Source organism: Canis lupus, chromosome 18, assembly GCF_048164855.1.
Source record: "Canis lupus baileyi chromosome 18, mCanLup2.hap1, whole genome shotgun sequence".
Lineage (NCBI taxonomy): Eukaryota > Metazoa > Chordata > Mammalia > Carnivora > Canidae > Canis > Canis lupus.
In genome coordinates this window covers 57,323,692-57,349,517 of record NC_132855.1, presented here as the reverse complement: position 1 = coordinate 57,349,517, position 25,826 = coordinate 57,323,692, and the positions used below count along the sequence as shown (strand labels likewise).

The 25,826-nt window shown below is 39.2% G+C and overlaps 1 protein-coding gene across 8 annotated transcripts in view; it reads right to left on the bottom strand.

Moving 5' to 3' along the window:
- The window catches only part of EXOC4 (exocyst complex component 4), a 746,933-nt gene that overhangs the window by 360,506 nt on the left and 360,601 nt on the right, over positions 1-25,826 (bottom strand). The window contains exon 11 of one of the 8 annotated variants that reach the window (XM_072784624.1): positions 19,742-24,648. The exons of the other annotated variants lie outside the window; for them this stretch is intronic. Coding sequence (XP_072640725.1) covers positions 24,621-24,648 — 28 coding nt within the window. The 3' untranslated portion in view covers positions 19,742-24,620. Of the gene's footprint in view, positions 1-19,741; positions 24,649-25,826 lie in introns of those variants that run through there. 8 annotated transcript variants of the gene reach the window in all.

Below are 25,826 nucleotides of genomic sequence, written 5' to 3'. Positions count from 1 at the left end.
CCCACCTGAATAGCTTAAAAAAAGGGGAGGGCAGATTCCAAAGGGGAGAGAAGTAGATCAATGTTGGTGTTTATTATAATGATTTTCTAATGGCTTTCTCTACTCTCTTTACTTACTTTGATGTATTTAAAGTGGGAAAAGTTCATCAAAGACCTCTGTGATTAGAGTCTTAAATGTATTTAAACAACTACTTTTGGCATGTTTGAAAGGTGATTTGCTTCATAGGTCCTAGCAAAATTATTCTTTGAAAACCCTGATCTGCTTCTTGCTCAGAATTCAGCTCAATTATTTTTCCTTGCAAGGTGGGGGTGGAGGGTTCTTGCCTGAAAATGAAGTCAGAAGGGTCAGTATTCCCGAGACTGCTCTAATAACTGCAAAAAGTAATTGGTTTATATCCATTATACATCCTGTCGTGTCAGGGTAATGTGTTTCCTTCCTATAGCTTTTCTGGAGATTTACGTAAGGTGAGGAATGCATTACACCCAGCATATATAAACTACTACACTCTAGTTCAGTAGAATGTGCTATATTCTTTATTTCAGATATTTTTAAATGTTCGCGATGTTGTTAAATCAACTTTAGGAGAAAATGTTAGATGTTCATTTTAGGGGACAAGTAAATAGAGGAAGACCAAAAAGAAAACAAAAACAACAACAACAACAACAAAAAAAAACAACAGAAAAAAAAGTCCCATAACCCTGAGTTGGCTGGCAGGACGACAGGTGTTATTGCTTTTTTCTCTCAAATTGAGACAAAATTTATTTAAGACTTTGATATCAAAGCCATCAATCACCCTCTTGTCTGAGAAGGAAGCAAGAATATCCACTTGTTCCCAAGATGTAAAACAAAAATTTTTAGCCTCTAATTCACAGGGATTGCTGAGGAATAAAGGTTGTTCTTTAAAAGGAAGAAATAAATCATTAAATAAAATCAATAAAAACCATGAGACTTTCACCTTAAAAAAAACCACCCACTACTTAACAATGAGATATTGTGATCTGTTAACTATTCTAAACTTTCATTTCTATTTTCTTCCATACCTAGATCACATGCAAATTAGCAAACTAATGTTGTCTGCTGTATCTTACCACCTCTGGCCATTTCTGAGTAACCTTCTAGATCCAACATTCCACAGAATGTTGTGCACTGAGAAAATACAAAATCTAGGAGAAAAAAAAAAGGCCTATCATAAATAATGACTGGCCATGTCAACAATTATAAAGCATTATAGTTCATACAATGTTTCTACCATTCCATGAAGAGAAGATTGGATTCAAGCAAAACTGAGGAAAAAATAAAAACACAAAACAACTCCCCAAGGCCAGCTCTTGGGCACAATGCAACGGCTTCAGTGGGACCTCCTAACATATCAGGTGCAAAGTTCTGCTCTGAGTGGCTCTGTGATGGACATCCTCAGTGAGAACACAACTCAGAGCCTTCAGAGCACCGACAGAGGGATGATAACTGACCATTACCAGTTAGGAAATGGAGAAATTAAAGACAATACTATCAATAAAAATGCTTTGAAAGAAGATAAGTTAAAAAGCATGATTTGGAATAAAGGTGGCAAAAGGTAAAATGAAAAAAAAAGGTCTTTGTAAAATTCTGAAAATAAAATTTCCTCAAATTTTTGAAATGGTGCATTCATGTTGATTTCTCTCCAAATGAACAATTTACGGAAGAGAAGCATCAGACTTACAGGATAACAGGTGAAAATACGTCCTGCTTTTCCAACTTTGGGGGTGTTGACGAAAACACTCCAAGGCAAGGGCCTAAATGATTAGAATATGATGAGCCTGAACTAAACAGAAGTCCTGAGACCAGTTTGAACAGATAAAGAATAACGAAAGAAATATAAAAATAAAATACCTAATTGAAAGAAGTGACTGCCTGAGAGCTACCAGGCAGGAAGAAAGAGCACAGCAGTCATTAGAGCTGGTGTGGTGACACAAATGTGGGAATTTAAATGGGGGAATAAAAGGAGGAGGACACCAGGTGTGTGATTAAATTTGTGACCTCCAAAAAAATAAATAAATAAAATAGTTTCAAAATAAACATAACCTTGAGAAATCAGTTACTTTAATAAAGGGGTCAGCATGAGGGAAACAGTTGGGAGCAAATTGCATTAAATTATTTCCCTTTGAGTGAACACACAGTGTAATAAGCTGTGAAGAGCGTAATTCTGTACTTACATTGTGTTTTGCAAGCAAAGTGGGAAATTGAGAATTACTGAACCTTGCTGAAGTTCTTATCCAAATGAGTGTTTCAATTAGTTAACTAAGATTTCCCTATGCTTTAGAACTGGAGTTAGTTTACAAAATAAAGCAGTGTATCTATGGTGCTGCAAAATGGCCCTGCAAATTTGTTATATGTGCGATTAAATCTAACCAAAGAAAGCTTCTAAAAAAAAAAAAACAAAAAACAAAAAAACAAAGAAAGCTTCTTGTATTTATAACACACAGCATTATTTAGATAAGATCTTTTATATATGTGTGTGTGTATATATATATATACTAAAATATATTTATATCATTTTCATACCATACAGTTCATCTTTTTTAAAAGGTTACTCTGAACCTGGAGAAAGTAGAACCTATTGAAAACAGTCAATGAAAGTTTAAGAGTACAATTACAGCGATGCCTCAATACTGCTGAACACATTACGGGACTTGAAATAAACATTCTAATCGACTAAGTGATGCAGGCTCTGTAAAACACACCTATGGACCAGTGAAGGAAACTTAAACAAAATGTCTAAAATATTTTAGTAATCAACAACAACAAACCAGAGCATTCTATTCTGTTGCTATTTAGCAGGGAAGGGAAGGATTTAAGAGAGACTGCTTTTCTGGGTTGCTTTGCAGTGGGAAAAAACAAAGGAGCTTTCATTTACCTTTTTAATTGTCAAGGTGTTGAAGACAGTTCTTTGCACATAGTGAACATTTTAAAAATTATCTGCTAAATTAGAGACTGAAGGAAGCTGGAATCCAGGAAGAAAGCAAAAGCCAAAGTTAAAAAAAAAAAAAAAACTAAACAGGAAAACAAACTTGAAAATACAAACCTAGAATTCCAGATGGAAGCTTTGGAATTTTATTATGGTTAACTCCAATGATGTTCATTGTTTTTGTTTGTTTTTAATGCCTGCAGTTCATTTAACAAATGAGAAATTCTGTTACATATCCCTTGTGGGGAGACCAGGATGGCTCTGACAAAGATGGAAGTGTCTAAATATGAAATCATGAATCAGATCAAGCACAGTAAATCACCTGGAGAGGGTCATTTGACCTGAGGATTTGGTAGAAGGTTTGTGCAATGGTAAAAACAAGGGGATTCGTCATTGGTTCCTAGAAACAGTAATATGTCTTAACCGTAACAAAGATGTCAACAAGAATATTTTCATTCTTTTTTCTAGAACTTAAAAATGAGAGACAAGAGAAACAGTGAGTTATCAAACCAGTTAGTTTCCCGCACAGGAAACAGGGAGGTTAAAGAAGGCAGAATAATATTCTACAAGGATCACACAGATTTCATCAGTATAAACGAGTATGTCAGAATAAGGGAGGCAAGAATGTGGAGGCTTGGAGATTGATCACCTCGTTCTCATTTTTTCTCCACACCCCACCCCCGTCTCAATCACACACACACACATACACTGTATTTGTGTATCCCCAAAATGATAACTGTATATGACTTTTTGAAAAGTTTTCTGTAATATATGTGATAAAGAACTTCCTACTGAAAATAAAGTCTTTTCACTAACGAAAATTATCAGGAAAATAGTTCAGGAGTATACATATTTGGCTCTTCCACAGAGTATCCTATTAATTAATATATTTACTTAATGAAACAGAGAAAAGAGTGCCCTGGGGGGAAAAAGGAGAGGGTGGTGGCTAATAAAATCCTTTACAGGAAATTTATGAATCCCAGAAAGCATAGTGCTCTCCTTTCTCCTTTACATAGTCAGAGCTCATCTTGAATATTACATTCACTCCTGGTTCCTACATATGAAAAGGACAATACAAGAGAAGAACCAAAGAAAAGCAATCAAACTACTCAGAAAACACTGTTGACGAACAAGGGTCACTTGGTCTGCACAAAAGGCAAATGTTACTAATTTACTCAATGGCTGTCATAAAGGGATTTATTTATTTTTTAAAATGTTTTATTTATTTATTTATTCATGAGAGAAACAGAAAGAGAGAGAGAGAGGCAAAGACACAGCCAGAGGCAGAAGCAGGCTCCATGCAGGGAACCTGACATGGGACTTGATCCTGGGACTCCAAGGATCACGCCTTGGGCTGAAGGCAGGCGCCAAACCGCTGAGCCACCCAGGGATCCCCTCATGAAGGGATTCAGTTCTACTTTACAGTGTTCTCCAAAATCAGCACACACAGTCTTTTACTCATTTAGAAAATAAAAAATAAAAACTTTTTAAAAAAATATTTATTTTTAAAGATTTATTTGTTTATTTATGATAGGCAGAGAGAGAGAGAGAGAGAGAGAGAGAGGCAGAGACACAGGAGGAGGAAGAAGCAGGCTCCATGCTGGGAGCCCAAAACGGGTCTCTATCCTGGGACTCCAGGATTGCGCCCTGGGCCAAAGGCAGGCGCTAAACCACTGAGCCACCCAGGGATCCCCAAGTGAACGTGTTCTAAATGTACCATGCTGTTCTAGATAAGGTGGCATATACAAAGGTAATCAGACAAGAATCCTGTTCTTATAGACTATGTAGTCTAGAAAGGAATTTAAGATATCAAGTTAGAGACTGAGTGCCACCTAGCATGTGGAACAGAGCATGGTCTCTAATGAGCACTCAGTAAACGTCTGTCTGAATGAGTGAATGACTGCAATGCTTCACCCCACTGATCCTGCAACTCTCTGCCTGCCTGAGTTACATCAGCTGATATGGCTGCCTCAAGCTGTTCATCAAAGCTGTGGGCTCAAAAAGTAGTCAACCTTCCCAAATAGAGATGAGCCTTTTTTTTTTTTTTTTTTAAGACACTTATTTGAGAGAGAGAGTGAGACAGCACAACCAGGAGAGGCAAGAAGGGGGAATATCAAGCAGACTCCATACTGAGTGTGAGCCAGATGTAGGGCTCAATCCATGACCCTGGGATCACCACCGAAGTGGAAGCCAAGAGTCAGACGCTTACCCGACTGCACTACCAAGGTGCCCCGAGACAAGCTATTCTTTATTCATGATGCAAATATGGATAATACACAAGGCAGAAATGATCATCTGCCAGAGTAGAGACCCAAAAAGTGCTAAGTGAATTTAGAGTCTGAAGAAATTAAAAGTAAAAATTATAAGAAGATAGATTTCATCTCAGTCTAATAATTAAAGGCATCCAACCAAGAAACAAGTACTAAACTCCCAGCTCCCCAAATCAAAATTGTGCCTCTGAAGCCTCTCACCAGAGGATTACTTTACACTGTTCCTGACTCTATCATCTGGATATACAGTCTGGGGCTATTCAGGAATACAGGGCCATCAGGAATACAGTTTGCTCTAAACCATAGTCTGCAAAGTAGATGATTTGTCCACAGCAAAAGCAGATAACTAGTAAATTAGCCTTCAAAACCTTTCAGACTAAAAAAAAAAAAAAAAAAAAAAAAAAAAAAAAAAAAAAACCTTTCAGACTAAAGCCAACTCTTACCTGATCAAGAACCACAGCTTTACAAGCAGCCTATATAGAGTATTTCTGTAATATATTCCTTGGTTTATATGAATAAACTGGGTTTTTCTGAGGTGGTATCACATATTCCTAAATAGAATGATGAAGACAAAAAGTCCTCAGAGTTGGTCACTATTACATACACACATATACTGGCCTAGTTGTTACTAAATAAATCTTATCTACAGAAACATTGGGTTGTATGAACAGATCAATAGGAGTTCTCTTGAGTATCATATGATAAACAATGAAATTATGACTTTAGCAAATGCCTTTGAGTGAAATGAGAAAATCCTTGGATACTTATTTTTTTTAAATGTTAAATTTATAGTTGATGCCTCCATTTGATGATGATTATGCTTATCATTTGCTGGTAGCAAAACACAATCACCAAATCATCGTCTAGGACTCTATTACCATAAAAGTAAACCTCAGTATATCCTCCTATCATGTATCTATTTCTAAAAAACAAAAAACAAAAACAAAAAAATTCTCTTGATTTTAAAGACTGAAAGATAAAAATGCAATATAAAAGAAACACTAAGTATTTTGTGTTTATTGAGGTACATCAAACTCTACTTTGCAATGCCTAACTTCATTCAGCACTCTTCCTTTAAAGATGTGTGAGTGATTTGATTTCAAAGAAAAGCCCTAGCAATGCATCATGTGGCAAGGCCCAGGGAGAATCAAAATGGAGGCACAATGTAACTGGTAGTAAATGCCGCAAGCTAACAGTACAATGAGAGCCTTGATTGTATAAGCATTTTCATGAACTTGTAATTTAAAGCAGAACTATCACACTGGCAACCTATAAACCAAAACCAGAGTGCTGACATATGTGATAGGAGACCATGTTATTTAATTTTAAAAAATTAGATGACAATCAAATGCATGAGGATTTTACACAGTAATCAAAGGCATCTGACTTTTTGCTTGTTTTTCAAATTTAGACAATCTGGCACCACTGGGATTATCTTCTAAATGACAGTGATTAGCTAAACCTGACATAGGCTAGCCCCTCCAGTTTGGCTAAGTCTCCATTTATGCCAAAGTCACTCATTTAGGTTATCAGTCAAGCTCCTCCAGGCATGTACATTCATGATGTGACCTTTTACTTCAGGGAACAAATGTCTAATGAAAGAAAATAAAAGCAAAGATAATACAAAGATAACCTGAATAATCTCAATATAATCAAGTACACATACACAGAATTTTAAACATTCATGAAAGTTAATCTTTCTAAAAAAATTTTTTAAAGATTTTATGTATTTACTCATGAGAGACACAGAGAGAGAGACAGAGAGAGGCAGAGACATAGGCAGAGAGAGAAGCAGGCTCCATGCAGGGAGCTCAATGTGAAACTTGATCCTGGGACTGGAGGATCACTCACTGGCCAAAGACAAACCCTCAACGGCTGAGCCACCCAGGTGTCCCTCTTTCTGGATTTCAATTATGAAACAGAATGGCCCTACTGACCAATGACCACAGTGAGATATTTCATCTATTCATTTCATTGTAGATATTTCATTTATGGACAGCTGACAGGTCATCTTGAAAAGCTCCAAAATGATAAACTGATAATGAAGGAACCTTGAAACAGTGTCTCCCTCTGCACACTCCCCACCTCCACCACTGAAAAATCCAAAGATTTTCCATGGGTGAAGATGGTAGAAAATACTAACCAAACATGTATTTACCACAAGAAATCAGGTGTTGTATAGTTTTAAGAACCCCTTACTTTGAATTGCTAATTCGGAGTTGATATAATCTTCCAAAATGTTGCTAATATGACTGAGTCTTTTCCTTCCCCCAGCCTCATTACATTCAGACACTGGTACTAAGCCTAATGTTAAGCATTGTAATTCTGCCTTTATTAGATTCAGGTATATAAATGGCATCCCAGTGAGCATGGTGAATTTTGATCATTATTTCTCCACTCAAGTTGTGTTCATCTTCCTGCTGAGAGGATGATCACGGAGTTTTACCACAAGCCCAAGGGACCCATTATTTATTATATTACATTTTATGGTGTGGAGTAAATAAATAGCATTAAAGTGCTAAATTCATTCACAGAGATGAACTGTATTCATAAACTGGAGAAATTCTTTAAATCAAGACTATATTGCTAATGGGCTCTTCATAAAAATGCAGAAAACATTCATTGTAATATGGCAGCAATAAAAGGAGGCAGCTGGGTTAACATGCAAAAATATTAGAAGGCCAACATTTTTGGCAAGGCACACAAATGGCATATAACCAAATCATGAGGTTAAACACATAAACCTCACTCACTAATCTGTCATTTTCATGTAAGTGGACTGTAAAATTCACACCTTAAATATAATTATTGTAACAGCAAAATTCAAAATAAACTAAGTGTATTAATGTGTGAAGAATTCAGCCACCCCAAGCCCTCTTAAGGTATGCCTTAATTAACTGTGCATTTTGTCTTAATCAGCTTGTCTTACATTAAAAGGCCATTCAGTCGGGAAGGTGTGTACATCTGTCTTTTGTATTATGTATAATCCACTCCCATTTCCATCTCTAATTTCTAGGGTCTCCCACAATTGTTTTTGGTATGGCTTTTGACTATAAAAGATTTGCCAGCCACCAATCCTAAGGGGTTTTCTTTGCCGATCCGTCATTTAAGGCCTACAATCCTGCATTTTTTCCTTGGCAGATATAAACTCAGTAGTGCTAGAGAATGACACAAATTCCTTGCGGCCCTTGGACTTCACTACAGAAAGTCACTGTGGGTCTCAAGCATCTGGCCCCATACTACCCTAGCATCTGTTCCTCCTTATAGTGTGCTGTGCCAACACTACCCACCTGACTGAGTATTTTTAACAATAGGAATGATAATGAATTTTCTGTGTCAATTACAACATTCACTGAGTATTTTAAGGTGGTACAATACAGAAATAAAGAAAAAGGAAAATGAGTATTAACAAAGTATCATGGTAATTATTTTAAATCACACTTAAGAGGATAAACATAGAAACTATAATCAACCTATAAAAGGGGGCAGGGAGAAAGGCATGCCTGTTGTGTCTTTGTTTTTGAGACTGCTCTCTCAGCTAATCAGTGATCATTAGAAGCACTGTATCACATACAGAATGCACGCTAAGGCAGAGCCAGGTGAACAGAAAGAATCAGAAGCCTGGGGGCAAGGAAGAAATTCCAAATGAAGGCATATGAGGGGACAGCAACACAAGACAACAATGTGTGCGGTTAGACTAAGTAACAATCTGAGTCCCCGGCACACATAAGAACAATGAATGGAACTTTTCAAAATTGGAATAAATGAAGAAGAGAACAAGGAAAAAAAAATACAAAGGAGAATTGGCAAAAGAGACAAAGTTGACAGTCAACACAGAATCCAGAAGAACTAACAGGGAATCTGGCAAAAATGAAAAAAGAAAAAAAATTAGATCTAGGTATCACATTAACCAACTTAAAAAGCCATTACCAGTGTTTCAGCGACTTGGGGTAAAATTATTTGCTTCTTCCCAGCCATCCCGAGCAACTACTTCATTTGATCCTGTGGCTGTGCTAACAGGCCAAGTGCACAGCTTCCAATTTCCCTACCAGGGATTCCCTTTAAAAAGGAGTCCTTTAAGGAATCACCACCTGAAAGGCAGAGTAAGGAAGAGGGAAAGTCTAGGGCAGATAATCATTCTTTCACTTCACCTCTGAGATAAGAAATGCTGATGCTGTCTCCATACCAGCTTCTCCAAAATCATGTCCTGTGAGGACTAGTGAGGGCGTGTGTGATGGTGGTAGGTACTGGTGGATCGGGAGTAATAAGCACAGTTTGGGATTTCCAGAAGGTACTTCTGAAATTTCAGTGACATTAAACACAGGAGCAAGTTCCTGAAAATGAGTTTGTAAAAGCTGACTGGGTGATCCAGTCATTTGTTCCACATTCTTCATTTTCCAAATACTTATAAAGCAACAACCAGTTGCTAGGCTGGAGGGCAGCCATCTTTAAAGAGGTAAGTCCTTCAGTGATTCACTGTATAGCGAGGCTGATGGATAGCCTAGCAGCATCTGACAGTCTCTCCTGACATCTCTCCTAAAAACTCGCTCTATCCTTGGTTTCCTAAAAACTGCCTTCTCTTGGTCTTTTGCTTCCTCACTGTTCCTTTTTGAACATCTCTTGCCCAGAGCTCTGCATCCTCCTAACCTGCACATTGGATGTCCTGGGCCTCAGAAGGCTTTTCTTTACCTGTGCTCTCTCTCAAGTGGAGTTTATCCTGTTGTAGGGCCTTTCACAGCACTGGGATGTTGGTGACTTTCAAATTTATATCTATGGTCTTCCATGCTGACCAGTACAGTAGCTCTGAACACATGTGACAGTTTTAATTAAACTCATTAAAATTAAGAAAAATAAGAAATCAGTCCCTGAGTGCACTAGTCACATCTGAAGTGCTTAATAGCCACATGGCTATCATACTGGATAGTGAAGTTCTAAAACATGGAAAAGTTCCACTGGACAATGTTGCTTTAGTTCTCACTCCCAAACTATAGAGTCTTGCATTTAACTAGCTACTCAATGTATAAACTTGGCTAATCTAACAGGCATCTCAAATTTCCATTTCTAAAACCGGACTCAGCATCTTACTTTCTGACTAGCTCTTCCTGTAGTCTTCATCCTCTTTGGAAATCTCATCCTCATTCTTGTTACTCAGGCCAAAAACCTCTGAGATCTGCTTGACTCCTCTTTTACTCACACCTCTATTCAACCACTGGCCAGTCTTCCCAGTATACCCCGACTGTGACCCCCTCACCTCTGCTGTGGCCAACCTAGCTCAGGTCATCATTCCTAACCCAAATTATTGCAATGGCTTTCTCTACTCTCTGCTACTACTTTTGTCCCCCCTGTAATATATTCTTCATATGGCAGCCAAAGCAATCCTTAAAAAAGTTGTATCAGATTACGACATTCCTTTTACCAAAACTCTCCAATAGTTTCCCACCTCACTCAGGATAAAATCTCAAATGCTTACCTCCATCTAAAAGATAATGGGGGGATCCCTGGGTGGCGCAGCGGTTTGGCGCCTGCCTTTGGCCCAGGGCGCGATCCTGGAGACCCGGGATCGAATCCCACATCGGGCTCCCAGTGCATGGAGCCTGCTTCTCCCTCTGCCTATGTCTCTGCCTCTCTCTCTCTCTCTGTGACTATCATAAATAAATTAAAAATTAAAAAAATTAAAAATTAAAAAAAATAAAAGATAATGGGGATTAAGGAGTGTACTTGGGATGAACACTGGGTACTGTATGGAAGTGCTGAATCACTATGCTGTATACCTGAAACTAATATTACACTATATGTTAACTGGAAATTAAATAAAAACATAAAAACTCTTTCTGCTGCCTAGAATGCTTCTCTCCGAGGTAAATCATGGTTTGCTCCCTAATTTCATTCAAGTCTTTGCTTGAACACTTTCTCTGAGCACCCAATATAAAACAGCATCTTACCCAGTTCCTTCCTACCCTGCTTTTATTTTTTCTCATAGTATTTACCATATCTCAGGTATTTTATTGTCTGAATCCCCACTAGAAAATAAAATCCATAGAATATAAAATCTCCCATTAGAATATAAAATACTTTGGGTTTTTTTTTTCATTGCTTGACACATAATAGAAGCTAAATAAATATTTGCTAAATATAAATAAAAAATTGTATCATTGTGGTAAATGCCTAATAAAAGAATGTATAAGAATGTTCTCCAGATCCAGCAACTCAGTCAACCAGGTGGGATAATCCACAAATATAGAGACTCAGGTACCAATGAACATCAGGAGAGCTTCTCACTAATAATAACAAGTGACAGCTAGGGAGAAAGAGGCAGAATTTGGGAATCTAGGAAGGAAAGAAGCAAGTTCTGAGAGCTCCAACTCCTGACATAGAAGCAAGTCTTTCAGGCTGTCCCCATCACTGAGCAGCTCAACAAACATCTTCCAATCAAACTGGGCTGCTGTTTCTCTGTCTGCTTACTAGCAATATGCCAAAAGCACACAGTCAGAAATGAAATCAATTAAAATGAACCAGACATTCACTGGGCATGGGCCTTTCCCCTGTGTCATCTGAGTTGACACCAAGAAAACTACCAGCTAGTTATTATTTGCTCCATTTTACCAGTGAGGAAATAAGTTCAGAGGATTCAAGAACATGCTCAAGGTCACAAATCTGGCCAGGCTAGAATTTTAACCTAAGCATGACTCCAAAGACTCTGAAGCCGATGGTAACACAGTAAGCTATACAGGTATTGAGTACGGCATCCAACTTAGTGATGTAGACCCCGACCTTTGAATCGATTAAGACATCATGGCAAAACACCCACTCACGTGAGTTACTTGCGTCAATGCTCGTCACGGAAACCAACTGTGAATTTGTACTACCAAAAGCTGAGACAATGAATTTCCGGAAAATCTATCAAAATTTCATCAGAAACCTCAGTCTTAAAAATAAAATGACTTCCTAACTGTGCACTCCCCTCATCTCATAGCTACAAAACCAAATTAGGCAAAGGAAATAACTGTATGAAAATAAAATGTTTTGATATAAAAATATAAGAGAAACAAAAATCCTTTGGAGTCCTTTTAGATGTTCCTCAGAAACGAGGTTCTCTCTGAATAACCTTTGAGAAGCTTTAAGTGAACCAAAAAGCCTCTCTTCTCAGAATATTCTGAAGGGTTTTGTGTCAGTCTGTCTACCCTGCCCCTCTTTCCAACCATCCTCTCTTACTCTCAAACATACACAATTACATTTTACTGTACCTAGAAGGTTCAGGGTAAAGGAACATAGCAGCTTCTTGTACGATCAGGCTATTTAACAAACATGGTTCTTCACTGTAATGTATGAATATCTCCTAAAATCCAATTTTTCATAGAAAGCTTTCCCAGGATTTGTCACCGTAGCACAAATTCTGGATTCATCGGGCAAGCACTAGAGATTCCCTTCAATCAGACACCCCCACATGCATACAGATGCCCCAGCTTAGTCATGATGAGGTTAGCACTGGTTTTCTCTCCCCCCACTTCACAATGACTCTCCTGGCACTGATGCAAGAATCCAGCTCTGCACTCAGGCAGCCTCATTACCTACATGCCTGAGCTGGGAGGCCAGAGGTCTCCTCTTTTTTTACCACTGCTAGAAGCATCCTAGTCCATCTCCTTGCACCACTGCAGGTTCTGCAAGCACCAAAAACAATTTGTTTTGCTCATCTCTCCCTCCAGACATGGCCTCCTTGAGGAAGGGAGCATCTGTTTTGATATACTGATAGTGCCAACGAAGAAGAGAAAGATGAATGCCATCTTATCAAGAGAAAGGGAATTCACCCAATATGCTTCAGTAGCTAGCAAGGAAAAGAAGATGGAGTAGGGTAAAAAGAGAGAGGCAAAAAGGGGAGAACAATTCGGTTGTGCCTACGGAGAAGGATCCCATATACTCCCCTCCACGCCCAGACCCTTGTTACCATGCTTTCCCTTCCCAGAACTACCATCTCATTCCAGCCACATCTTGCTTCTCACACCAGTGACCCCTGGAAACTCTGCCCCTCACCACCTACCTCTCTCAAGTAAGAAACCTCTGCTCTGGTCTTTGGTAATCACAAGTAGGGCATGTAGAGGGTAACATGCTTAGTCTCTAAACAAAGAAGATTGGACTGGATGATTTCTAAGGCCCTTTTTATTTACCACGTCCCAAATTGCATATGAGCTTCTGACCCTGCTGCCAGGTTTCAGGAGGAAGAGATGTGTTCCCAGAATCTCAAGCCAATTCTAAATCCATTCCCACGACGCATGCTCATACATTAGTTAAATTTGAGAAAGCTACAGTAAGATACTAGAGCTATGTTGTGGATAACACTGTTTGGCAGAGGTTTGCACTAAATGAGATTATTTCTCTGAGAAAATGCATTGAGTTCCAAACAACTAATAAATGAACCACACATATGCACTATAATCTATTCACAAGTATGAAACTATCCTGTTATGATGCTACTGGATACCCTGTTGCAGAAAAGCTTCAGAAAACAGGCAGTTTGGCAAATGACCGTGAACATGACTGAAAGATGCCCATGGACTATTATACAATGCATGTATACATTTTTATTTGACTTAAATGCATTTCTGGAACACATTCATGAGAAAAGCAAGGCCTTCTTATAACTTATTTTCCATTCATAAATTTAATGGCTTTTATTCCCCTGCCTAGATTTATTGCACTTTCTTTGACATAAAAAAAAAAAAAAAAAAAAAAAAAAAAAAAAAAAAAAAAAAACACCACCACAACAACAACTTACCATTCAAAATATAACCTACACAGGGCTTCTGTAGTGCATCAGATTTTAACAGTGAATCATTATACTCATTTGTGGAGCATGGAGGAGGGAAACTCCCTGGTGCCTAAGACACAGGGTTATTTAGGTAAAAAACCCAAACATTATAATGGAATAGATAGCAGGTAAGCAAACACAAAGTAAACAAGGAATAGATATTTTGTGGGAAAAGGGCAAAAAGGATTTCTTCAGTTTATCTGATTATAAACTGCTACTATTTATATAGCAGTTTGTACTAAATACACTGGTTCTTAGAAGTTCCAAGTATTTGAGGTAGAAAGCTTCTAATCAGATATAATCTGAGACAAAGTATGGTGTCATGGAAGAGTCAGGAGACTTGGATTATCTTAGGCTCTGCTTCTACTTCTATTATCCTAGGTAAGTCACAAAGCTTATCTATACCTCTCAAGTTGAATATAGGGGCTAGACTAGGTGATTGCTCATCTTTTCATAGTCTCATTAATACAAATCTATAGGTTGAGCATAAGTTTGAGTGATGGGTTTCTCTTTCATAGGTTGCTACTCAGTTGTGGGGAAAAGCCAGCTTCAGATAATGATGAGATTAAATCCTTAATGGCTGTCCTGGCAAAGCTGGGTTGTCTGCCCATGATCATCATTTCTTCCAAGTGTGTTCTCAAGAACACTAACTCCAAAATCTACTTCTTGAATAACACGTTCATCGTTCAAGTAACCTTAAAAAAAGTTACATACACTATTTGCCTCTGGAAAGTCACAGTGAACCTTGTGTATCAGAGGCTCTGAGAAGTTCTGCAATAAACAGTTGCTTATTTTAATATCAGGCAAACAAAAAAATGTATGACAGTTTTTGTGGTACTAAAAAGAATTTACTAAAATAGAGTTTCTTGGGAATGAGAACTGTATCTTAATTCACCTCTGGCTATGGCCCCAAGCACAGTATCTGAGATATAACAGTATTCACATTTTTTGAATAACTGGGTGACTGAACCTGGAAAAGCCTAGAACCTGGAAGAAAGGCTGATGTTCTTCTAACAGCTCAGGAAGCTCAAGTGAACAGTAAAATGTATTAGGAAAATGCAAATGTAAAAGTAAAGCATACAATAACAAAACAATAGCTTTCCAAGATGCCAAAAGAGTAAATTCAAGCCAGTACCTTCCATGGAATATTTTCCTTGAGAAGCAAGGAGGAAAACTAGAAACAAAATATACTTTGTGGGGCTTATGAAAATATTATGTTCCACAGAAGCTCAATCAACATTAGCTGATGTTTCCCAGCAGTGTCCAAAACTTATTTATTTATCCACTCAGATTCTCAATGCCTCAATTTCCCTGCCTATAAAACAAACAAATATTTACTGTAAAATAAAAGAGCAATCCATACTCTCTGAGGAGCTGGGAGGCTTACTTTCTGTTACAAGAGCATTTGGAAAAAGGCAGATGATAGATGGAGTATCAATCATCATCATCATCACAACTGCTATTGCAGTGATGAGGTTAGAAAGGCAGCAGGCCAGAACACCTGGGTGGCTCAGTGGTTGAATGTCTGCCTTCAGTCAGGGGCATGATCCTGGAGACCCGGGATCGAGTCCCACATCAGGCTTCCCACATGGAGCCCGCTTCTCCCTCCCCCTGTGTCTGCCTCTCTCTCTCTCTCTCTCTCTCTGTCTCTCATGAATAAATAAATAAAATCTTAAAAAAAAAGAAACTTATATTTAAAAAAGAAGAAGAAGAAGAAAGGAAGAAAGAAAAGAAGAAAAGAAAGGCAGCAGGCCAACTCTCCCGGCTCCTGTGTTCTCTGTCACGGGAGATGTGTCCCTTTTATACCACCACACACTGCGCAGTTTCTTAGGGTATGGAAGAAAAGATGAGAATTGATTGCTAAAGCAATAAAAGTGAAGATAGCTAAGGTCCAGTGACCTGCATTAATAAAGATTTCCTCTTATAAACTATGGTAAATATTTCTGCCCACAAAGTATTTACAAATTAAATTATTTACTAGGAAGAGCCAAGATAGAATAGAATAGTTAAGAACAAAACAAAACACAATATGGTACAGGTCGGGGCTTTGAAGAGTTGGGAGAGGGAAAAAAAAAAATGTTTGATTAGCATCTTGGCTGTATACCACAGGTTCCTAATCCATCAGTTTGTAAATTACTTGAGCACAGGGGCTGTGGCAATCACTCTTACATCCCTCGTGACTGGAATAGTGTCTGGAATACATTACACAGTAAGGAGAGGTTGAAGGAATGGATGCAGGAACACTCATACCTCAGTGTTTCATCAAGTAATAATGAAAACATAACCGGCTACGTAAAGGCTGATGCTAATGGTTCAGTCATTTGTAAAAGGCTATAAAAGAAAATTTTAAATGTTTTTACCCTCACAGCATAAGCTTTAGAAATAGGAAAAGAGGGGAGAAAAACACCCCCCAGCATCTGTACACTCTACGTAATGTCCACCCGCTTAATGTATGACACAGCTATCAATCTGTACACCAGTCACTCCAATCCATTCTGGAGAAAAATCATTGCTTCCACCATAATACACTAAAACAAATTTATAAATGTTAATAAAATTTTTAAAAGGTCAGGTCACAACTTCCTGTAACACATGTTAGGGGGAACCTAAAACATCTCAGTATCAGGTCATTGGCAGGACAGCTATGACATTAAAGAATGGAGAAAATGGAATTTTTTCTCTTTTAAAATTAGTTAGCCAGCACATCCGTCTGTTTCCCCCTGGCTGTCTGGTATGCAGCAAGCACTGTAACAGGGGAAATTTATTGAAACAAACCATTAAATCAATATGGCAGAGCACTCCACTTTATAAGGGGCTATAAAAGTCATGCATGTGGGAAAGCTGAAGGAAACAAACTGACACTGAAAATAAGAACAAAAATATTTTTAAAAAAGTAAATTGACGCCTAGAATTTATACATTTAATAGATCAGGGGGCAAAATCAGGGTCCTGAAATGTGCCTTATGATCCTTTCTTCCTAGGCTAAAATTAGAGCTAGCTCTCTTATTCAAGAAACTAGCATGAAAATGACAAACAAAAGTGAGGGTTCTGGCTGAATTATCAGAAATTACTTTGGAAGAAGGTAATAAAACTGGATTTACAGAAAAGAGTCATACCACGGTTTTATTTAGTAACAAATGGAGATGCTATTCTTTTGTAGATCATCCATGGAGATTCAGAGGGCAGGGAAATACATTGTCAAATAATCCTGCTGTAGAGTAAAATGTGTCCTGAATATCTGAGAAGCAAACGGTGAAAATACAGTACGTGTAGGTCATACTGACATTGTGATTAAAAATAATACACATACATATATGAAATATATATATAAAAGATACATTTATAATGTAAAACCTGGGGTTTCCAAGAGTTGGCCATACATACATATATAACCCAATTATAAATTTAAAGAATATACTAGCAAGATTGCTTTTGGAATACTTAGAAACCCCTTAGTCCTACAATTGAAAGGAGTCATAGGGATCCCTGGGTGGCGCAGCGGTTTGGCACCTGCCTTTGGCCCAGGGCGCGATCCTGGAGACCCGGGATCGAATCCCACATCGGGCTCCCGGTGCATGGAGCCTGCTTCTCCCTCTGCCTGTGTCTCTGCCTCTCTCTCTCTCTCTGTAACTATCATGAATAAATAAAAATTTAAAAAAAAAATTAAAAAAAAAAAAGAAAGGAGTCATAGAGATCAACTGGTCTAATCTCCACAATGGCATCATTAACTTAAATGTTTACAGTAGTTATAAAACATATTTATACATAGGTATTTGATCCTTGAAATAGTCACATGCAATACAAGAAGTTAACTGATTGACCCAAAACTACTCAGCTGACCATGTGAAAGTCAAAAGGGTTCAGAAGGATGTCTAAGGTCAACAAGCTCTTTGCTTAAATTCAGAATGGGAAAGGAATCCACAGAAAATAAAATCAATCACTATAATAAAGGCATAAGAGCCTATAAGTAAAAATAACAAGCAACTAAAAAAATCACTTTTACAACCTGCATGACAACGTATATGCCACAGAAAAGGAAACAAATGAACCACACCAGCTTGCTACTGAAGATAAAGAGCGCTGCATTTCTATTTAATACAGCAGAGTCCCCATCACTGTACAATGACAACAGCGTAAGCATCTTCTACAGTCAAAATGCATGTGCTTCCAAAAAGGAAAAAGGAAAAACAAAAATACCATAAAAACCACCTCGAGCCTGGCCTGCAGGCTGTTTCTTTGCATTTTTGTATGTGATTCGATTTTGGGTTTTTTTCATTACTATTATCAAAAAGAAGGAAAAATCCCCACCTTGCATGGCAGCAGAGCCTCCAGAGACCCATTTTGTCACAGGCCATTAGTGTTCATCATTACACAGCTTAATGCAGTTGTCTGTTCCCTTTAGTGAACTCTGCATAGATTTATCTTCAGCTAATGCAGCAGAGGCTAAGGGAAACTACAAAGGTCTCTGAGTTTGTTTGCCTTTATGGGATAGCATTTTGAAATTGTTCTGGGCCAAAGGACTCTACAGAGTTGGAGAAGGTAATATGTGCTTCTTCCCTCTACACTGGCTGTCTAACGGGCAATGTTTACTCACCGGAAAAAAGATCTGGGCACTCAGAGGCACCTCTGTTCAGAGGCAGAGTACTCTTCTCTTGGCACTGTTGCTCAGAAATCAAGAAAAAATTTGTATTCACACACACACACACACACACACACACACACACAAACACACGTATGTGCATACCCTGAACTCCGTAACTGTATTTGAGGCTCTGAAACTTTATTCATTCATTCAACAAACATGAATTGAGGGCTTACTCTGTTGAACACTGTTCTAAGTGACAGGGAAACAACAGGGAACCAAGCAGACAAAATCCCTACCCTGATGCAACTTGTGTTCTCAGTGGGGAATGTGGGAGAGTGGGGGAGACAGTCTAGAAAGACAGGTACAAGGTTAAGTAGGCAAATGGTGACAATGGAAATGCGGTGAGGGGCAGACAACTTACAATTCTAAATTGGACAGCCAATAAAATCCTTAAAAAGCAAAAACAAAAATGACTGGGTAACTCAGTGGTTGAGTGTCTGCCTTTGGCTCAGGTCATGATCGTGGGGTCCTGGGATTGAGTCCCACATTAGGTTCCCCACAGGAAGCCTGCTTCTCCCTCTGCCTATGTCTCTGCCTCTCTGTGTTTCTCATGAATAAGTAAATAAAATCTTTAAAATAGATAGATAGATAGATAGATAGATAGATAGATAGATAGATAGATAGATAGATAGACAGACAGACAGGACAGCCATGGAAAGTCTCACTAGGACGGTACAGTTCGAGAACAGCCTTGAAGGTATTAAGGTAGTGACTCACAGGCTATCTGATGGGAGAACAGCAGCCTTGTTCAAAGGCTTGAGGAGAAGTTAAAGGAGAATAGCGTGGTTGGAGCAAAGTGATCTATGGAGAGGCCTGCAGACAACGCACTCCACAACACCCGGTAGGGGCAGATCATGCAGGGTCTTTGAAGCCACCGAAAAGAATTGTGGCTTGTCCTCTGCATGAATTGTTATCGCAGAATTCTGGACCCCCAAGTTTAGATGGCATAACTTATATTTAAACAGAATTGCTAGGGCTAAAAGGGAAGAGAACCTGACAGTCAGGAGCGGAATTCCAACAACCAGGCCAGAGGTGACAGTGGCACAGACAAGGATTTTAATTATGAAGGTGGTAGCAATGGTTATAGATTCTGGGGACTATTTTTGGAAAAGTCCAAAGGATGTGCTGAGAGATTATTTCTGGGGGGTGTGAGAAGAAGAGCAGGCTCCTAGGCTTTGGGTCTGAGTAATTGGCTCCTACTGCATTCTACTCAAAAGTGCCATTTCCTACCCAAGGGCAGTAGTTGGTGAACAGATGGTACAGAATACTGCGATCTTGTTTTGGGACATTTTAAATTGGAGACTCCTATGTGACATAGAAGCCGAAGTATGGGGCAGCCTGGGTGGCCCAGTGGTTTAGCGCCACCTTCAGTCCAGGGCGTGATCCTGGAGACCCGGGTTCGAGTCCCACATCAGGCTCCCTGCATGGAGCCTGCTTCTCCCTCTGCCTGTGTCTCTGCCTCTCTCTCTCTCTCTCTCTCTCTCTCTCTGTCATGAATAAATAAATAAAATCTTTAAAAAAAAAAAAAAAGAAGAAGAAGAAGAAGAAGAAGCCGAAGTTTGAGGTAAGCCAAGAAACAGAGGCTTTCCGGCTGTCCAGGCTAGAGATGCGAATCTGGGAGTCACGGGCTCAAGATTGGTTTGAAAGTCCTAAGATTGGCTGAGATCACCAGGAAAGTGAGAGTGGCCGAGAACAGAACCCCGGGTGCTCCAGGCTGAGAGGTCAGGGAGGTGAGGGGGACACTCACGAGGAGGGAAGCGAGCAGAAGCTGGGAGGAAGAGGTGGACAGAAGCTGCACCCAATACTGTAGTTTTAATGGTGTGTCGAAAGAGCCAGTGACAAGAACAGGGATGCTCAGTGCTGACCAGCAGGAAGAGCAGAGACCAGGAGACAATGTACAGGAAGAGAAAATGGGGGTTCTATCTGTTCTCTGCCATTCCTTCCTTTGTTTCAACTTTTCCATTGAAGGAAAAACAAGAAGAAATTAGCCTTATCCCTTATGCATGCTGTATTTATGAAAACTGACCATGCCTGTAATATATTTGGAGATCTTAGTAAAAAGCACAGGGAATCTCTCTCCCACCAGAGCCCAGGAAGACCCCAATCACATCACCTGCTGCCATTGGCCTACTGCTGCTCTGACTGCATCTTTTCCAGGCAAGACCAAGACATTCTGACCTGCTGCTGCTGTTCTCAGTATGCAAGACGCTCTGCTTCTTCACCCCCTTTGTTTTCTATATGGGTTTACTGATATATTTTGAAGGCAAAAGAACTGGGACAGAAAGGGAGTGCCATATAGTTCTCATTTGTTAAACACTCTGCAGAAAACTCTTATCTTCAATTAAGTAGTGCTCTTGAACATGACATCCAAGGATCATGATTGAGTAAACAAGTCCAAAGCTGCAAAAATGAGCAACATATTAAGGTATGATTAAATACTGCACTCAAAATTGCTCTACTAGAAGCTCCCAGAGACACATAATCGCTCTAATAATTTCTCTTCTTGATTTTTCTGCAGCTTTTAATAATTCTCTCCTTCTATAAAGCCTCTTGCATCATTTCCATAACTGGCTTTACTTCTGTGTCCTCTGCTGTCTCATCACTTCCCTCGTCCTCTTTATAGGGAGTGTTCCAAGATTAAACTGACCTCGGCTTTCAACTCAATTCAAGGCTTAAAAATCCCCTCTATGCACAAACTACAGGGATTAAGAGCTTGGATTTAAACATCATCAAGATTTGCACTGAAACCTCACTGTAACAATTACTAGTTGTGTGACCTATGGCAAACCATAAAAATCTTTCCTGTGCCAGTTTCCTCATCTGTAAAATGTGGATATGCAAACTACCTGCTTTATGGTGCTCTGTGAAGGTTTAATGAACTAATCCACATAAGGCTCAACATCAAGACTGCCACATATTAAGCATGCAAAAAATGTTGAATATTATGATGATTCTCAAATATAAATTCCTAGCTCCAGCTTCTCTTTATTTCAAGTGCACTTTCTACTGCCTACTTAGAATTAGTCATTTGAATCCCTCAAACTCTCTGTGAACCAAAGACAAAATAATTTAGGATATGTAGATTAAAGAAAATCTACTGTTGTATCATTAGTAAGTTAATTACAGCAAATCATTCAATAAATGTTAGCCTAAAGAGAGCGATGAATAAAATGGCATTTCAGTATTGGAAACCTAACTTGAAATAAAGACAGTGTCTAGAAAGTATTTAGCCTATGCCTCCTACAATGCTGTTCTGTTGCATCTTCTTTGCTGCATCAGCTCAAGTTTCATTGTCACAATTTTTACTAATAAAATATGTTTATTTAATCAATCATCCTCTCCCAAGACAAAAGTTACAGGTCTAGAAAACATCTTAGGGAACTTTAGAATACCATGATTCTGAGGCATTTTCCTCTTAAAACAAAACAAAAACAAAAACACAACCTTCTACTGTTAATGTATGCTCAATAACAAATCATTTCCATTTAAATCTTTTTTCCTGGGGTTCCTGGGTGGGTCAGTCAAGTGGCCAACTCTTGATTTTGGCTCAGGTCAAGATCTCAGGGTCATGGAATCAAGGCCCGCATCAGGCTCTGCACTCAGCAGGGAGTCTGTTTGGGATTCTCTCTCTTCCTCTCCCTCTGCCCCTACCCACTTGTTCATTCTCTCTCTCTCAAATAAATAAATAAATAAATAAATAAATAAATAAATAAAATCTTTTAAAAATATTTTATCTTATTATCCTAAGAGTCGTTAGGTAGTACTAAGAGAGGACACTGCACACCCACCCACAGTTGTCCTGTTGTCACCTGGGAAAAGCACTCCAAACTCCTGCTGGATACATAGCTCACTGCTTATTTTTAACAGGAGACTCTATTTGTTGTCACACCTAAATTGGCCAATAATCTTTTCTGAAATATAGATTCTCACTGCCATCAAACTTCTTTTATTTCACAAATATATAGCCCCTTATCATAAACACTTGATAAAATATAACCGCAGGGCCAGTAAAACGTGTATTTTACCGTTTCTGAATGCACTTCCTATATACTTTATAGCTATAGACTTTTTACTTTTGCCCAGGAGGGGATGGGATGTCACTAGAGCTCAGGGTTTACAGGTGGTCACTAAAATGCACAGAATACCTCCTATATTGCTCCATGACCACACACAGTAAGATGTATATATGGTTCATGGTGATTTTGTGTTTCTTTCCCTCCAATGGCAGTTTTGTTTTTTTATTTAGGTAGACTTGACAGGGATCCCTGGGTGGCGCAGCGGTTTGGCGCCTGCCTTTGGCCCAGGGCGCGATCCTGGAGACCCGGGATCGAATCCCACGTCGGGCTCCCGGTGCACGGAGCCTGCTTCTCCCTCTGCCTGTGTCTCTGAGCCTCTCTCTCTCTCTCTGTGACTATCATGAATAAATAGGTAGACTTGACATACAATATTGTATTAGTTTCAGATGTACAACATCGTGATTTCACAATTATACACATTTATGCAGTGCTCACCACAGTAAGTGCAGTCACCACCTGTCACCACACAAAGTTAGTATCATTGACTATATTCTCTATGCTATACTTTTCATCCCCATGACTTATTTTATAACCGGATGCTTGCAACTCTCAAAGTGGGAAATGCCAGCACCTTACTCTTAGAATACAGAGCTGTTCTGCTTGTGTGAGGCAAGAGGGGCTGGGGAGAGTATTCAAGTACAGTGTGCTTACCCTCATCACCCCTCTCTTTCAGCTATCCCAACTGCCTATCCCTTTCCCTGAAAATGCCCTGGCTGGTTTGAATGGTGTGCTGGCTGGCAAACTTAAAGACAGACAAATAGGAGTTCAAATTTTAAATTCACCATATGGTACTGTGTTCAATGACCTTGAGCAAAGCATTTTCTTTCTTTCTTGATTCCTGATTTTTAAGTTAAGTGATAGTTCTGAAAATTAAGGCAAGACATGAAAAGCTGGTGGTATACAACAAGTACTAATAAATAGCAGTTCCCAAGCACAGCCCAGTGCATCTACCCTTTTCATTAAACCCTGCACTCCATTTTACTGAAGTGTTTGTTGGGTATCCCCATTTTACTGAAGTGTTTGTTGGGTATACCCCATGGAATTGGGTAAGTGGCATTGGGTGTCTCCATGAAGTCATCAGAAAGAAAAAAGTTAAGAGAAGAATGGAGGGGGAGGAAAACACAAAATTGCACTCAAAGGTTTAATATTCTTCAGATTGGAGGCTTTTAAAAATTTGCAGGGTTGCACCAGGTACATTCAGTGGGGAACATATGTTTTTCCATGGCTTATAGAGATCAACATAAAACAAAACCAATAGGCATTCAAGTGCTCCCAGCCTGTTATCAAGAGGTCTTTCACATAATGCAGCAGAAATGCTACCTCAGGGGGACAGGCATCTTTACCAGTATTCTTTCTCCTCTTCCATTTATTCTTTTAAAAAATTACTGCAGTCAACACAGGCAAGCAGCTGTCTCTCTACATCTCAGCATTACCTAGCTCCCAGCAGTAGTTTTCACATACTCACCTCTGCTTGGAAAATACTCAATAAAGAAATGAGTGGAAACAAATTAGTCATTCTGCAGTCTATTGATTAAGCCCCATTAAATCAGGGTCACATTGGGTGCGCTTTGGGGGGAGAGAAGCAATCAAATTGAGGGCTGCAAAAAAAATTAATGAAAACACACTCAGAAGTTTCAGTCCTTTTTACCTTGTTATTAACATTCAGGCTGTGAGTCCTGAACATACGGCCCAAGGGCCCTAATGAACCCCACGACCAGGAAAGGGGAAGTGTGTTATTAAGGAATTACACTGAAGGTTGGTGCTCGCTTCTGCTTCTTGAATTTTACTGAAATGCATGCTGGTAAAAGAAGACGCCTAGAGTGGAACGTGGTTCAGGCACATCCTACTTCTCTCTGGAAAAATCCATGTCCTTGAAGGGCTGCTAAAAAAGTAAATTGCTGTTTCTCCATCTGGAAGAAAGCGAGGAGGATTTTTCAGGAGGATTTTTCTGGATCCCAAGCCACAGAAAGCTTATGTAATAGCAAGAACAGGAATGTGGCCGCTGGCCTTTTCTGAAGCGTAGCACCACATGAGAAGTCAGTGAGACCACGTGATCCCAACAGGCTGCCATGTTTAGGAATCACCTGGAGAATTTGTTTAAAATGCTGATTCCATATGCTGTGCCCAGAGTTCTGAATCAGCAGGTCCAAAGTAAAGAGTAAGGATCCACATTTTTAAAAAGTTCCTTTGCTGATTTTGATACAGGTTGTTCTTGGAACACATTTTTACAAACACTGTAAAAGTGTAAGATAGAACCAAAATAAGTAATAATTTTGACTGGTGGCGGGCAGGAGGGATAGGGGGAAGGACAAAGAGATTCAAGTAACAAAACCAGTCTTCTCTCCTTGGAAGCAGGCTAGATGACAAGCCCCTTTGAGCATCCTCAGTACAAATTCACTTTGGGAATAAATGAGTCAGTGTTCTTGAGTTGTATAAGAGTTACCATTAATTGAGTACCTATGTAATCCTCAATGATTCTATGAAATGGATACTACTACTATAGCCTCATGAGAAAATTAAAGAAACCAAGATGAAACAACCTGCCCAATGTAACACAATCAAAGAACTGTGGAGCTAAGTCTACCTTACACAATAGTCCTATCCACTATGGGTAGATAATGGCAAATGACTGGAAGGCATTTCTCCTAAGAGGAGACACCACAGCTACCTCTGTCCTGGAGAAACTAGCCCAAATAATGGCATTTTCTCCTATTTATCTTAACCACAAAAACCATTTCCCTGAATTCCAGATCTCTTTACCTGGACACAGGACAGATTAATTTTTACCCTGCTAGAGTTCTGTAAGACTCTTGAAATATACTGGGAGGGGAGAGGCCCATCAACACTTGGTTGTACTTTCAAGGAAGAGCAAGGGCTTAATGACCAAACAAGTTCATACCAACACAATCTGGTGCTGGTAATACAGAATCACTGACCTTGACAGTCAAGGTCTTAGACTCACATTAAGTATTCATGGATGTATGTTGGGACGGGGGGATCTCTCTGTCTCTCTCCCTTCTTCTCTTCCTCCCTATCCCTTACTGCCTTTGCGTATGACATATTCTCTGATAGGAAAGTTCCCCCTAAT